Here is a 16917-nt window from a genome sequence, read left to right on the forward strand (position 1 = left end):
CTACAAACAATCAGCAACTGTTTGCAGCAGTGTGAATCCCTTCTGAAACTCGTCCTGATCAATGGACCACATCATTGCGCCACCGAGACCTTCGCTTTGAATGTATTCACATTTCAGTCGAATGCTCTGCGGGTCATCGTAGCTTACCCATTGATCGCCAGACAGCGCGTAAGGTACGCACTGTTCACTATCCCAAATGCGATCCGAGCCAAAGGCGTCTTTCACTTCGTAGTACGCTAATATCCCGGCTTCCTTTGTGTAAGGTCCTTCCCGACCTGCACCTCTAGCATCAGCTCGCGTTCCTCGACTACCGCTGTAGGATAGGGTAAACGTACGTCCATACGCAGCTAATCCGACGATTAGCTTTGACCGTGGAGCACCGCCTCGAACCCAATATTTGACACTTTCCTTAACGTTCAGTTTTCTCTGGTATTCCGATTCTACCTGTCCCCAGGAGAGCGGTGCATTATGGCCCGTAGAGCTATCCCACGAACCATTGTAATCGTAAGTCATCAGAAGGATGTAGTCCACATGACGGGCGATACCGGCTACCTCATACTCACGGTTCACTCCAACGGAAGCGGTTAACAACAGTCCGTGACCGTGCAGCTCGGACGATAGCGTGGACAGCAGCTGTACAAAGTTTTTAAGATCGTAGGACAATGGAAACTCCCAATCGATGTCGACTCCATTAAAACCATAGGTGGCACAAAATATGCGCACATTTCTAGCAAAAGTAGATCTCAGCTGCGAGCTAGCGGCTATACTGGAAAAGGTTGGACCTCCATCATGTGCACCGCCGAAAGATATTAGTGTTTTCAGATTGCGATTTTGGTTGCGCAAATCGTTGAATTGAAGCATCGTATCCCGTTCGCTTTCATCCGGACGCGCAACCGATCCAATCCCGGAACCATGTTCCAGCTGTCCAAACGCGTATATAAGGTGGGTGCATAGGTGTGGATTAATATCACTCACCATACACTTACCTCTACCATTGCGATATCGCGCCCATGAAGAGTAAAATCCAAACACGAGCTCTTGGGAAGAAGATAAGGTGGAACCACATTGAAAGGATTATGATACAAGAGTGGTGTTTTTTTTGTACAACAGTTTCCAAGAAAATTGTGACAACTTACTGCGCGGCATGGTTGGTTGTAATCTGATAAGCGGAATCAGTCGTTGACGTTAAACAGAACAATACCGAACTTTCCGGCTCCACAAGCACAACTGAACGTTATACGTTCTGGCCACTACATATATACGCTACCGTGCATCCACAGCTAGCGGTCTTTCCAGGTACGATTGCAGGTACGTTGGGAGTAGTAACCTGATTAAAAATCTTTTCTTCGAAATCAATTCTGTTCCCGGAAGCGTTTCCTTAGCGGTTAAAGCGAACAGCTTAAAATGTATATGGCGCGTTGTTATTTACGTACGTTTGGGTATTGATTCTCAAAGCAAAGGTTTATCAACCGTAATCTCAGTATCCAATCTCAGTAGTAGTTTATTCTTTCAGTAAAATAATGGGTTACTGTATCAGTCAGTAATGAAAATGGACAGTAGGGCAGTATACAAGAACCACATTAACTGGAATCTCAGATTACTGATAGTTCTATGTACTCTGATAAAATAATGTTGATCAATTATATAGTTAAATCTTGTACTATTGTAAAACTTATCTTTATTTCAAGCACTTAGTTGCAAGAATGAATAACATTCAACTGTACGCTACACAACTTGGCGGCTAAGCTGCCAGGCGAGAAAAAACGTGACCCCGGTACACATCACTAGTAGACCGAACCTTGTCCCGTAGGAGAGGCGCTGGTAACAAATCCTATCTTACGTAGGGGTGACGTACAAATAGGTGAGCGCTCTTTCGAAGTCGTCCAAAATTTCATCTATCCTATCACGTCATGAGAATGACACTGGACGACCCAGCCCGTAAAATCCTTTTAGGTCATCCACATGGACAGAGGAGGCGTGATAGGCCCAGATTGAAATGGAGTGATGGCGTTGATGCGTCTGCCAGAAAGGCCGGGATAATGGATTGGCAGACGTAGTCGATCGACCGTGAGCAGGCCAAGACCGTGAAGCGGTTGTAGCGCGGAGTAAATATTCATATGGTTGTAACGCCGAATAAATTCCGCCAAATTTTTTTACTCATTTCAGCACACACGACATTTCCTAATATTCCTAATTGTTTACTTTTATATTACCATTTATGTTGATGTAAAAAGCAATTTATCTATGCAAAATCATACAGATCATAACAAAATCAAAGGATAGGATCAACAGTAGCAAGTATGAACAAAACAATACGGCAGTCAAATTTGTCCATTATGAATATTTATTTCATGACGATGTTAATAATGATTGCCATTCATATGATACTATTAACTAGCTTACATCTTGTTCAATGCAATATATAATATATTTATGTTGGTTTTATTGAAGCTCGTGTTCAGGGTCTTTTGCTTCAGAATTTTCATTCGCAAATTGGCGTGTGTATTTTATGTGTCTGAGTATTTCATTTTAATTGCCATCTACTCCTAAGGCACTTACGATTTGCTACGACTGAGAGTTGACATACATTTTTCAAAATTTGTGTCACATGGTCTTTAGTTATCATATATTTTTAAACCAAATTTAGCGTCACGATACCATTCTTAAAATCATAACGAATAAACAAAATATTAAACAATACGTCTTTTTCTTTTGTCTTAGCAAATGTTTCCATTCTGTCTTTTTTCAATTCACCTCACATGGAGCATTTACAAATGCGTAATGTAATAAGCAGCAACATATAATTTCCTATAATTGACATGGTTTTCTGACATTTTGCATAATCTATGGTTATTGCTTGTTTGATTTTTTTAATTCATATACTTGGGAATGAGAATAATTAAACGATAAGCTAGCTTCTTTGCAAATACAAAACAGAACTCCAGGTTAAATTGTTTCATCTATTTCCATTACCTTGAACTAACACCTTTTGATTCGATAATTCAACAGTATTATTAATATATTTTATTGCACCTTTCAACCATTTGGAATCGGACGGTTTCATGACATCGCGCTTTGTTTTGAGTTTCAATGAAAGTATAAAGAAATTAAAATTTTGCAACACTTTTCAAAACCACGAATTCATGAAACTTTATGAACTCTGTTGTACCACGATATAATAACAATTTAACGATATATTATGCACGATAATGTTAGAAATGTTGCACGATTTTTTTCTCATTTTCAATTTATTCACTGTACTAGCAATTTCTTGCTTAATAAATCCTATACTGTTTTTTTACTAACAGAAATTTATATGTGAATGTTAACAGAACCACACTTTGTGTTACACATTTTGCTGTAGCTGCTCTTGACTTTATTTTGAACAATATCAATTATTGCCATTATATAATTTTGATTGCAAAACAAAACTGTAACAAGAGTTGAGCTTGATATTTCGTCGATACTAACACACGAGATTTCTTGAAACACTATTATATGAAATGTTTTGACTTACATATGAAACAGACACGAAATTGTAACGGTTTTAAGTATGAACAGGTCTTAACACATTGACGTATGCAGATATCACTTAAATTGGGGTGGTACCTCAAATTAGCAAATTATTCATAAATATTTCATTTCCATTGTCGCTTGTTCTAATGTTTGAATTTGTTCTCGTACTAAAAAAATAAAAATCGCTACAGAAACAAATATGATGTCGTCGACAATCATCAATCTACCATGCGCCGTGTGTAAAAGCTGTGGTATCGCCACATGACAACGTGTTAAGCCATGAGATTACTTTTTTGCTTGCGTTCATTCTGTAAAGTTGAAGTTAAGTTAAAAGTTAAAAAACCATCTAAGTTGAAGTTAAAAAACCATCTAAAATAGTAAAATAACAAGCTAACCACTAATTACTATTCTGCAGTTTTGCTTATACACGACAGTTGGGCAAATCGTTAATAAATGTAAATGAAAGTAATGTGTGACAAGATGAAGTGGACGGAGTATTTCATGGACACCGGAGGCGGGGCTCAACGTAAGTCGCATTCTCACATGTGGATGGAAGCTGCAGTATACCGTGCCTCGCCACGTCGCCATAACCATTTATTAGGACGATACTATAACGAAACGTATGATAAATTATGGTATCATTATCTGTTTATTTATGTTTTTACATACGGCTACATCCGCCCAATAAAATGGTGTATTGTAAAATACTTTTAATGAATTTCGAAAAAGGCAAAATCTTATTCGATGGAAAGTACAAGTAATTAAAGCGGACATTAGAAATAAATAAAATTACAAAAAATAATCCAGTGCATAAATATTAGTCCAAAACATGCACCATATCCCGGTTAATTAACTAAACTTGTAGCAAAACGACCAACACAAATTGATGTTTATATTGCGTCGAAATTATTCTACTATCTGTGTGAAGATTTTCGTGGTGAAAATTGCCTTTACTTCAGAAACCACATATACCAAAGGCTACCCCTGTACCCCGGAAACCCGGACATGTTTTTAGGCTATTATTAAGAGGATTAAGATAAGATGTTTAGAAATGTTTGATTAAAATAACATGGTACTACAAACCTTTTTCGATTTTATAATCTTGATTTTGGAAACAAAGGCATTGTGAAACCATCGATTGCGTTTTAAGGAAAGACAATATACAAAGTATTAGTTTTAGTCTTTCAACCTCCGCTGAATGGTAGTTATTTTGGAACACATATAAAATAGTTCTGTATGGCATATACTTACCCTTATTAACAGTTGGCCACTTTTTGTATGGGGGTTTCGGTATGCATATAGTACCCAACAGCCGGATATTAACAAGATCCCAAAGATAACCAGCATTGAAGCTAGCAACTTATTACTGGACTCACTGTGCATGTCCGATGTATGGTATATATGCGCTTTGTTGACAAAATCGTCCTTTTTGGAACCTCTATAAGTATCGGTTCCATTTAGCATTACACCACTAGAAGTACCGCTTTGGTCGAGTTTCCGATTTTGGTCGGACTGTTGATTATCGCGAATGTTGTTGGTGCTATTGTACCTGTTAGGAGCAGTCTTGGTTGTAGCTTCCACGGATTCGCCATAGTTATTACCCTTTTGACCAATTGCCGGACAGTATAAAGCTTCGGAGATCATGGTTGATTCACATCCTGAGAAAGGACAAAATTTTAATCAATGGTATTCTCAAAAAACTTGCTTAAGGATGTATTTTACCTTTATGTAACCAGTCTTGTCTCTTCCGATCCGTACCAGTGGAGCATCGGTTAATCGTCGAACACCATAAGCACTAAAATCGAAACAACACAATATTTGGAATATGGCACTCTATTGTGTAGCATGAATGAGCGGACATTATATCTACCTCAAAATCGGCTCCCTCGTGAGCAATGCAAGATTCACAATCTTTAAAGGTAAAACATGTAGGTAGTGCTGATAACGTAATAATGGTGTCGTTTTGTACTTCAGCTTGTCCAAAATTCACTCGATGATATTCGTAGATGGTTTTCTGTTTTGTACCTGGAAGAAAATAGTATCTATGTAATGATGTACGATGTTTCTATTTGATTGCACAGATATCTCCTGCACTCCTAGAGTCACTTAGTCTTTACGAGTAAACTGTATTATAAAACAATGTAAGGGCTAAAGATGAAACACAAGCAACCGCAGAACGTATGCTGTCATTTTTTTTAGCGATGAGCAAGAAAATGTATTCGAAAAAAAGTTGAGTAAAATATTACATTATCATCATCATATCAAATCAACATTGATTAAACCTTTTTTTCATTTTATCTATTCCATTATTACAGCTGTGTATACTATTTTTTTTGCTTTTTTGGCATTTTTATAGCTGTTTTACCATGAGCAGAAAAAATGTAAACAATTAAAGAGTACCTATTTCCAAGCGACATTTGACAGCGTTCACTCTGTGGTGCGCGTGTTTTAACTTTAGTCTGAACGACATTTAATATTTTCTGCAAAGAAGGTCCCAAAAATGCTCTTATATACAATGGAAACTTTCACAACACTTTTTACCTCTAGATTTGAACATGCTACTAGGCAGGGTGTAGTTAAACCAATGATAGTTTTCGTGATATGAATAAATTCACGATTACGCAATACGGCCTGGCCGTCCTTATTGAATAAAAAATAAATAAATTCACGATACCATCAACTATGCTCGTCCCGAGGAACTTGTCTCTTCAGCGGCCAGTAATAAAGCATTATTGCATAACATCAAATAATCATTTGAATAAATATGCCAATCCTTAAAGCTAATCAATTTATCCACGTTCCTACGACCAAAGCGCCAAAATTAGCTTTTCTCCTTGATATATAGAGTTAGGTGTACAAATCTGGATCTATCTGCAGGTACCGTATCTGGTAACGTGCAATCTCATATGCATATGTAAATTTAGTACAAAATTTACAATTATTCAAACATATTCAAAACACAAACAACCTTGGGAAATAGACTAAATCAACCACTAGACAATCGATCTAAAGCAATTACAATGATCTTGTAGGATTAAGGATGAACGATGTTGAATGAATTCTTCTGATTATCGAAAAAAACAAACAGAACCACGACAAGCATACATATGGTAAACTCCCTGCAACCCACCACAGCTTCGTGTGGTTTTCTTACATATGGTGTTTCATATCATTCGAAATACCACGCGGATCAAATGCTTAACAATCGATTTGATGTAGAAATTATTTATACCATGCAGATTGTAGCTACTAGCATAAAACTTATAGAAGCTCCTCCATACTATGGTGACTACAATTGTAAAAAAAACAATTCGTCCCCAAGTTCCATTCGTTGCCTGGTTTCATTAAATCGATATTTTATACAGTAAACTCATGCATACATTTGCTTGTTCTTTAATTTTACCTTCAATAAACTTTTTCATTATTTTCAACAGATGCATGAACGCATACGAATGACTGATATTTCCTATTTCTGTATTCCATTCAAAGTGTATATTATGCTGTTTAGTGTTATGCTCAAAAAATCTTTTGAAAAGACTCTTTTGCAATTTTTAGTTAGGAGTCATTGAAATCAGCAGTTGGCTCTCAAAAAGATTAATGAATCCTCGAAAACTTATGACTCCTCAAAGAATCATTCATCCTCAAATATTAGAGGAGAAGTTAGATTAAAAAATCTATCTGGAAACAAGATTGTAGGATTTTATTTTTGCTGTTTACTTCAAGAATAACAATTATTTTAAATTCCATTTTGAAAAAAATATTGATATTTGTTTATAGAATATGGATTCTTGGTAATTGAGTTCATCATATTTTTTATTATTTTATGCTTAATAATATTGATCATTTTTATTATTTTAATATTTAAAGTTGATCTGTATGAAAATTGAAATTTTGAAAGCAAATATATCAAAACAATCTTAAAATCATGTTCCTGGCGAAATTCATAAGTCTATGAGGATTCACTAATCTTCGTGATTCATGAATCTATGGGGAATCATGAATTTCGAGGATTCATATATCTTGAAGATTTATGAACCTGCTTCAAATTCACCCAACACTAATGCTGTTACATCCAAACCGCATAGTTTAGGTGAGAGATTGAACAATCTATGCACTCCATTCTCATGCCAACTCTTTATATGCAAGCTTTAGTATGTAGCTGTAGAATGTATCAGAGGGATTATAAAACTAATGCTTACATGTATTTTCAAAAGGTTACTTACGCATTATTGTTTTGTCAATTATGTACGCGTCAGAAAGCCCTATCTTTACTGGATGGTTTTTCGTAAGCGGGTTTTCAAATATCTGCTGGATACTGATTGGAATTTTCTTGTAAGCGAACACAATATCACCGGATTTGTTCAACGTTACACTGAAGGTAAAAGTGCCATTGTTTGGACGATCCTGAAGTATAACGTTTTCCCAAACTACGATGAAGGTTTCACCTAAAAGTAAAGGAAGTGTATGCATATATATGTACGATTGTTCGACTAATTAGATCACATGTTGAGCAAGTAAAACCGTTTAATTATGTGTTTTTCTATTACCATCATCACGATATTTTACAAGTGAGCTGTTGGACAATGCTGTATCAAAGTTTGCCATTAATGGAGCTATATACTGTGTTGATGCCAACCACGAATGCACGTAGTCTCCCGTGTATAAGAACCCTCCGCTCGCAATTGTTATATTTCGAATGGGGAAACCATAGAATGGGAAATCGAACGACAAAAACATAGTCTAGAAGGAAACAAAGTAGAATAAAAATGTATGTAGGATTAAACCTAAGGCAATTGTAAATTAAGGATACGATTACGACAAAACGATTTATGTATTAGCGACAGATGTGTTAAAATAATTAACCAAGTTTTAAAACTTATTAAGAACATTAGATACTAAAAAAAAACAATTTTATCTGCGTGTTTTGCGATTAAAATAATAGATGATTCGTTTTCAATACAAATGTTATTCCGTGATGCCAAAACCATCTCAGATCCTAAAGAATACTTGTGAATTGAGTAACATCACATGCTAATTAACACCAGTAACAAATAAGCACCTAGCACTAGAAAAATACACTCATCAACATCTAAAAACTTTACAAACTACCTAATAGAAATTGATCTTTAAAATGTAAATATTGTAAAAATAGCTGGAAACAACTAGCTAAAGTTTCGAGAACGATTTGACGAATATTTCTGCAATAATTCTATTTCTAAAAATATTAATGAAATAAAATAGTACAATAATTCTCAGGCTTAGGAATTTTTTGAGTGTTAAGTTATTTAGGAAATTAATTGATCAAATTGGATTGCAATGGAATTGAAACAGTTGAATATCAAATTCTTTACAGATGAAGCAGTTTCAAATTTCGAAACAAAGTAACAAATGAAGAGATGGAAAACATTTTCCCAACAATTATTAGTCAAGCCAACAAATTGCAGTACATTTGCACTGCAGAAGAACGAAAAGAACTTTGAAACGATCAATTCGGTGAAGGTAGAATCGATCATTTCGGCTATAAAAGGTGACGAAAACTTGTATCATAAATTGGTCATCAGCGGATGCCATGTTACAGCTAATGACACATTAAATATTAAACACATGTCCTAATAGAAGTATGTCAACGATCCCGATCAAAATACGATCAACAACGATGCTAATCAAAATGAAGCATAAGATGCGAAACAATATGCAATGTTGTTAAAACAAGTGGATACATACTGTCGCCCGGCGATGAGAATTGGAAAGCAGAATATTAACGGTTAAGTTGGTAGTTATTTTTTTCCAAAAGTCGTCACTCATGACTTTTTCGGTCGACCAAGTGCTCTTGTAGTACAGATGATTATCCTCAAACGTTTTGGTTATGTTATGCTCCTGTAGTGTACTGTTCAATTCAGCCTCAGTGCGTTCGATCGTATCAATGTTGATTGCATCACTGATTGGGTCACTTCCGGGAGATTCCTGTTTGAGGTTGTAATAAGATAGAATAAGATATTTGTGTTTGATAATATGGCAAACATGATATCAAACTTACTTGCAATAGCGACGTATTAAGTCCAGCCACTCCCAACAACTTTGTCGAACTACTAAGAACAGTTTTATTAACACTGTCTCCATCGATTGCGTATTCTTTTCGCTGGCCGGTACCATTGAATCCTAGCAAATGAGTAGTTTCTTCGTGTATATTCAATGATGGAGCTTTTTTGCCATTCAATTGCTCCTGGTAAAGTTTTAGCTTAGAAAAGCTTTTCTTGCTCTCATCCAACGGCACAACCGATCGGTTTAATGCCGCTGCTCCCATGTCTGTTTCGAGCGTCGTGTCATTTCCTTTGCTCGGAGCTGGAACTGAAATAGGTACTGAAAAACTGCTTCCCAACGCTGATAAGTCGGTTTGCAGGTATTTTCGAGGCACTGGAAGGACCCAAAAAATCGTAAAGTTGTTTATCAATGTACTATAAGCACCAGTCAAAGCACGCAGATATCTCCGGTAGCTTATACACACGATCATTGCCTATTTAAGGGGTCAACGTAGGTGCTTACCTTTATCGCAAACATAATTCTGGTAAAGTGCTAGCAGTACGAACCAAAATAAGGAATTACGAATAAAGGGGACCGTTCTCATCGTACCATTCGCCATTTCTGTTCGCCACTTTTATCACCAACAGCGTTCCTCGATCGTGGACGGCTTTGCTGCAAAATTACGAGATTACAACAAAAAACACCCCACCGATTTGCAGTTCGATTTAGCCTGCTATCACTGTCTGTCACGATGTATTATCGATATAATACGCTTATATCTACTACTTTTGCATCAAAACCTGCTAGATCTGCAAACAAACCATTCGTTGCTTCTTTAAGTTGACGCGTGTTCAATTTATCTTTCAATTAATTATATACACTCTTCAACATTTCTTCTGGATTCTTTTTTACATCCTATTTACATCACCTTTTCTACAATAAAATCACCGTTCATCCGTGCTGCACGTTCGTTTCAATTTACCGTGCACGGATTTTACGCTCTCTAGCAGCTGCTCGAAAAGCCCTTTTAATTTTCGAGCACTAATTCCTCTTTTGAAATTTAAATGTTCAAATGTAATAAAAAAATGCCGTTTAACTTTTTCACCCCGGTTGTACAAAAGAGTTAATATTTCAGTAAAAGCGCAAATAATATGAAATATAATTCTATCTCATTTCGCACTAGTCTAGGGTTAGTTGTACATTAAAACCGTTTCGCGATCGTAATTTTCATATGAAATATACAGAAAAGATCCTTCTGCACAACGAGTGTAATTTTAGCTTCATATAGAGCGGCTAAGGGCTTGAGTTCCTGTTGAACTGAAGCATATTCACCATATTCACCACTCCAGGTAATCAGTTGTAATCAAGATCCAGTTCCGAACCAAAATCCCATTCGGACCAATTCCCTGTACGCAGAACTGACTATCCAGCTACGGATAAAAAAAGTCACAGAAAGCTTGAAATGCAAGGCAATGCAAGAATAAAGTAACCAGTTGATCATATTATTTGTGATTAGTATTATTAGTTAGATATTCATGGTTAGTGAGTGTGGTCAACCTGGTCCTTAAATATTTTGAAAGCCGTTAGCAACATTATCCCAACAATAGTCACGATAAAGATAAACTTTGAACTGTTGCTGAGAGCTGCACGAATAGATAAACCGAATGATTAAACAATGAACGATTAGTTTATCACCAAGATATCATATATGCTAGACACTGCTTGTGTGCAATCTTTTAAGCGGGTCATTACAGCACTCAGTGTTATTTCAGCGACGGTTGCTGCACCAGCCGCATGTCGAGGTGTTCCATAACAATATATGGTATTGCTTCTTCTATGACCCAAATAACCAGCTATGCGTAGAATAGTCGATGCTTTATGGAATATTGAAGATAATCAATCAATCAGCTAGAGTTTCTAAAATCTACTCGAGCTACTGGTGCTACTGAAGTATTTGAATCAATTAACCGGTGGCTATTGCTTGCACAACCATTGGTCGGGCTGGTGCGGTTTATTCCAGCAGCCTTTGATATCTACCGCCATCGATCGCCTGTCCACTCCTTCAATACGGATGCAAGGACGGATCAATACGGATTAAACCCATCACAGAAAGATATCCTTGCGCTGATAATACTATGGTATCGTCGCTAGCACATGTGTGCCTCACAGTTTTGCTGCAGAGCGGGTCGTTGTAGTTCGGAATGACTGTTATCTTTGCGATTCTTAAACGCTTGATTTTGCAAAATCATTGTTATAAATTACAGTATGGGACCCGGCGGAGGATATGGTAGCGGCGCCGGTTCCGCACGACAAGACCGGTACAAAATCCGGACCAATTTCTCGCGCACGCAGAACTTACTATCCAGCTGTGGGTAAATATATTCAAAAATAGCTATAAATGGCAGGTCTCCAGACCACTTGAGGTTGTAGTGTAACGCCTTACTTAATGAGATAGTAGTGTACTACTATAAGCTTCTAACTTTCTAACACACTTTGTGGATTGTTGCATCCCAAATGTGCGTAAAATAAGTTCACTTTAGCAGGGTTTTCATTATTATTCCAAGTTTCAACCCCTACTCCCTTTGACATGTGTGGACGCATTACAAGCACTGCAGAGTGATTATTCTCCCGCCACTAGTAAGCCAAATGTTGGAGGCATTTTTTTTTTGTTTGTGCATAAAATGCCACGCCTCGCAACAGTTTAACGACTTTGCACACTTACTTAGAAGCACCATATGTTTTAGATTGGTCGATGGCTGGTTTATTGACGAACTACAACAAGGTCAATTCATGAGCCGTTTTAATGCTGCAATTTGCTGTAGTGGCGGTTCAATTTTGCCTGAAAAACCGGTTTGGCGTAATAATGCAAGATCAGTGCAGTCTGTTGCTTTTATATCATTATAGCAATATGCAAGTGGAGGAAATTGGGGAAAGGGTTGTGTTGTATGCATTGTTAACGATAATATGTTTTTGTTACACTAAAACAGAATTATGAAAATAAGACGAATACGAAATAGGACAGACAAATTACGACAAAGGAAACATCTGCAAAATTACGTAGAAACAATTGAACTAAGCAAACCAACAATAAATGATAGATAATCGCATTGATGTTCTAAACTAAATCTAAACTAAATTCGTTCTAAACTTACTAAAAGCTATTATATTTTGGTACATCTGACTGCTTACGTTCGGATTTATAGTTGGATCCACTTTATTATATGTACAACTGACTTCTTTTTGTTACACCTTGTGAAAGAACCAATGTTTAAAGTAATGTTTCGTAATTAATCAACATATATTCGTTAAAACAATACAACCAAAAATCGGCTAGATAACTAATTCACACACCAATAACTAGTATAAATGATTTATGTACCTAGCTCAAGACCAAACATCCAAATTGTACCTCGACAACCCTTTCACTACGCACTACAAGTGCGTGTATGACCTGTGGGTCGTAGTTGCAAAAATATGCTTAAGGGACAGGCATGAATGTGAGAAAAAAAGCATACAACACTAGACAAGCATACACTATCCACTTGGTTTTTGCAGTGGTCCCTTTGGCCACTATAAAAGCGCTATGCATTCTCCTCTTCAGTTATCAGTTTTAGAACAGCGCTCCAAGCTTTCACATCGTTGCTATTTAATTAATTATTCTCTTTATCCCCACAACGCTGCTAAAAATGTTCCGAGTAAGTGAGCTTACAAAAAAATCAATAACAAACATCAATAGATATTGGTTTGACTAATTTTTTTTACTGTGTGTAGTTTGTCGCATTTCTTGCTGCCATCGCTGTAGCCCAGGCCGCTTACACGTTGAACCCGGCTGGTCCGACCTACGCCGGAATCCACACACCAGCCATCACTAGCCAGCAGTCGAACATCCTGCGAAGCTACGGAAACCTTGGCCAAATTTCGACCTACTCGAAGACCATCGATACCCCGTACTCGTCCGTGAGCAAGTCCGATGTACGAGTGAGCAACCCAGGTGTGGCAGTTGGCCACATTGGCGCTGCCTATCCACATGCCATTGCTCCCGCTTACGCTCACCCGGCATACGCACATGCGGCGTACGCTGCCCCGGCCGTTAAGGCGGCTCCGGCGCTCCTTGGCGTTGCCTATTCTGCTGCCCCGGCCGTTGCTCACATGACCTACAGCAACGGACTCGGTATTAACTATGCTTGGTAAAATTGGAACATCGTGACCATTACCCCATTGCCCAGCGAGATTGATAGAGAAATAGCAATCGTATTTCCTCCACCATGGACTATTGGAGCGAAACACAATCTAAGTCAACACAGTCAACCATAAATAAAAAAGTCTCAACGAACATCAACAAACAATAACAACTAGGTATGCTTTGCGTGATCAAGCGGCGTTAACTAATTAAAGAACACGAAATACAACTTTCGGGTGCGAATAAAACAGTTTAAAACAATTACTTTTGCTTCGTGCTTCATGGGAATAAGATATTGTTAATGTTTCATATTTATTGATTGTGCAGACCTTTTCTTTCTTTTGAATTGTCGGAGGAGAGAATCTTCATAGAGAACCCACATCCTTAGCCAAGGACGCCTGCTCGTATGCAGGGGGCACCACACCCAGAGCACTGCCCGAGCGCCTACGGATTAACAACTCCTCAAGCCTCAGGACCTGTTTCCGGATGGTCCGTTAAGACATTTACGTCAGCAATAGGCCTTCTGGGTACATTTGTATCCTTACACGAAGCTAACAAAACCCCCACGGCGCCGCGCGATGTTTGGTAGGTAAGATCCACGTATAGACTAGAGGTTGAAGATTGCTAAGCCTCCCCGCCTCAAAAGTCACCCTTCAACATACCTACCACACGAGTCTATTGCAGCAGTGGCGGGATTACCCACATGGCGTTTCCCTGCAGCAGGCGCATACCACGGTTTCTATAAACCGAGAACTGCCCACAAGGGGCTGAACACGGCCTTTAGCGTTCAACTCACTTAGACACCGATAGTACACTTGCCACAGAATACACCAGCCAACTACCACTTGTTGACTTTTAGTAGTTTTCACGCGTTCGCCTCATGGAAATCAAGGTCATTGCTGCTTGTGCGAGACTCCGGATAACTAGTCCATATGGAGTACTCGCTGGTACAAATGCTGGAGATACGGCGCATTGGCACACAGACGGGCCGCGCTTATCCCATCGGCCTCTAGTGACAGAGGAGGTGGTGCTTACTTACAAACGTTCGAAACAACAAGACACAAGTTCTCCATATTTCTGCTCCCGGCTGGAACCATGATATGGCCGAGGAGCAAAAAATAAAAAATTTGCTCATAAAGGAGCTGTGGCGAAATATATCTTCTTAGGTGCCACCATCTTAAACCTTGGAAACCTTAATACTGTGTAGACACCTCGACATCAATGACGTTTGAAGAAAAGACGTCAATTCGACAGAGCCACAGGGATAGCGAACAGCATCGCAAGGTTTCGGTTGTGTTTTTTGTGAATTCTTAAAATAAAGAAAAGTGCGTCGAGCCACATCCCGAGGTCCCAAATTAACAAATAGCTGCAAAAATAGAAAGAAAGCTAAAGAGCTATTCGACGATCCTTTATGTTTGGGCCCCTAACTAGTATATCCATCTTCCGTTATTGTTCTTTCGAGCAATAACGGAGCCTTTGAGACGAACATACCCCATTTTGGGAGACTACGGATTTTAGGCTTGGCTAGTAGGTGACATTGGTGAGATCACTTTACAGCTCCTATGCATCTCGCGGCCCCTTTGCAAACACAAAGGATTTTAGGCTTGACCTTCCGGTGCCCTTAGAGTAAACACATTCAGCTTTCTACATCTCGCGGCCCGCAGCCTTCTCTATTAGTTAAGAAACACTGGGTTAGTGAGGCCCAGTGTGTCCGTATCCAGCAGCGCCACGAGGATGCTTGACATAGAACTTGCCGGTGACAACTCGTGTTAGGTATCAGATCGCACTAGCAAATCATCGAAGGAGGTTTGTAAGACCACCCCTGCCTGATTGCGCAGACCTTATTTCTTTTAGTTTGTCGGAGAATCTTCATAGAGAACCCACGTCCAGAGGACGCCTGCTCGTATGCAGGAGGCACCACACCCAGGGAACTGCCCGATTCGCCGGAGCGCCTACGGACTAAAAACTCCTCAGGCCTCAGGACCTTTGCCGGTTGGTCCGTTAAGACCTTATGTCAGCGATAAGCCTGCTTGGGTACATTTGTATCCTTACACGAAGCTAACAAAACCCCCACGGCGCCGCGCGATGAGCATTGGTTAGATGTCAGGCGTTCGAGATGATCACGATATTAGTAACGACAGCTACGCAAGACAACTATCAGTGCGTCAACCTACTACCCTTGTGTTTGGTACGATAAGATCCACGTACAGACTAGAGGTGGGGGGGCTGTTAAACCCCATGGCCTCAAAGTCACGTTTCAACATACCTACCACACGAGTCTATGCAGTGGCGGGATTGCCCGTTCCCCTACAGCGGGCGCATACCTATGGTGACTCTAACACCGAAAGTACACTTGCCACAGAATACACCAGCCAACTACCACTTGTTGACTACAAGACGTGTCCATCCAAGATGTGACAACGTCAGCGTTCGACTGCCGGGGGTGTATTTGTGACCACGTCCTTTGCCATCCAACTACTGCGTGTGGCTAACTGTGAAGACTTTAGACGGTCAACGACTGTAGATGGACCTGGAGGATCGGGCCAGCTCCCCAGATGCTGGACCCGTCACTCCCTACAGCGTTTAGTGTTGTGTCGTCACTTTAGTAAAAACGTACTCGCACAATTACACATTAAAACACGTTTATTACACTAAAAGATAACACACACGATAACGCAAAAACGACTGTCTCCAGCGGACGCCCAAACGAGAAAGAAAGCGTAAGGATCGCGAGAGCGATCGGGTAGGGCAGTTCTCGGCACATCGGATGCTGTCGGTTCCCAGGCAGCAACGAGTGATTAACTGGCGGCGCGCGTGATCAAGGTGTACACAACATTTAGGCCATTCGTCCCACCGTTGTTAGCTTTGGTCATTGACACCTATGACCTCTTTCGAAGTATTCACAATAGCAGTTTTCACGCGTTCGCCTCATGGAAATCAAGGTCATTGCTGCTAATGCGAGACTCCGGATAACTAGTCCATATGGAGTACTCGCTGGCACGTATGCTGGAGATACGGCGCATTGGCACACAGACGGGCCGCGCTTATCCCCAATGTTGCATCGGCCTGTAGTGACTGAGGAGGTGGTGCTAAGTCGCAGGCGTTCGAACAACAAGACACAAGACATCCATGTTTCTGCTCCCGGCAGGAGCCATGATATGGCCTACATAAAACAGCTATTGACGAATTTTTATGTTTTG

At 39.3% G+C, this 16917-nt stretch overlaps 3 protein-coding genes across 3 annotated transcripts; 1 reads left to right on the plus strand and 2 right to left on the minus strand.

Annotated features, from left to right (window-relative positions):
* LOC128712634 (chitinase-3-like protein 1) lies at positions 1–1146 on the minus strand. The gene is made up of 2 exons (XM_053807523.1): positions 1137–1146; positions 1–1037 (listed from the first exon to the last, which is right to left on the minus strand). The coding sequence occupies exons 1-2, from the start codon at positions 1144–1146 to the stop codon at positions 1–3; spliced, it is 1047 nt and encodes a 348-aa protein (XP_053663498.1).
* A 2909-nt stretch (positions 1147–4055) lies between these two features.
* LOC128713667 (plexin domain-containing protein 1) lies at positions 4056–10156 on the minus strand. Its single transcript, XM_053808530.1, has 10 exons — positions 10060–10156; positions 9554–9930; positions 9241–9480; positions 8064–8256; positions 7740–7961; positions 5387–5541; positions 5239–5311; positions 4768–5174; positions 4600–4617; positions 4056–4124 (listed from the first exon to the last, which is right to left on the minus strand). The coding sequence occupies exons 1-10, from the start codon at positions 10154–10156 to the stop codon at positions 4056–4058; spliced, it is 1851 nt and encodes a 616-aa protein (XP_053664505.1).
* Positions 10157–13223: 3067 nt separating this feature from the next.
* LOC128711429 (pupal cuticle protein C1B-like) lies at positions 13224–13728 on the plus strand. The gene is made up of 2 exons (XM_053806305.1): positions 13224–13232; positions 13309–13728. Exons 1-2 carry the CDS (start codon positions 13224–13226, stop codon positions 13726–13728), a joined length of 429 nt encoding a protein of 142 aa, XP_053662280.1.
* Positions 13729–16917: the final 3189 nt, after the last annotated feature.

Source organism: Anopheles marshallii, chromosome 3, assembly GCF_943734725.1.
Source record: "Anopheles marshallii chromosome 3, idAnoMarsDA_429_01, whole genome shotgun sequence".
Classification (NCBI taxonomy): Eukaryota; Metazoa; Arthropoda; class Insecta; order Diptera; family Culicidae; genus Anopheles; species Anopheles marshallii.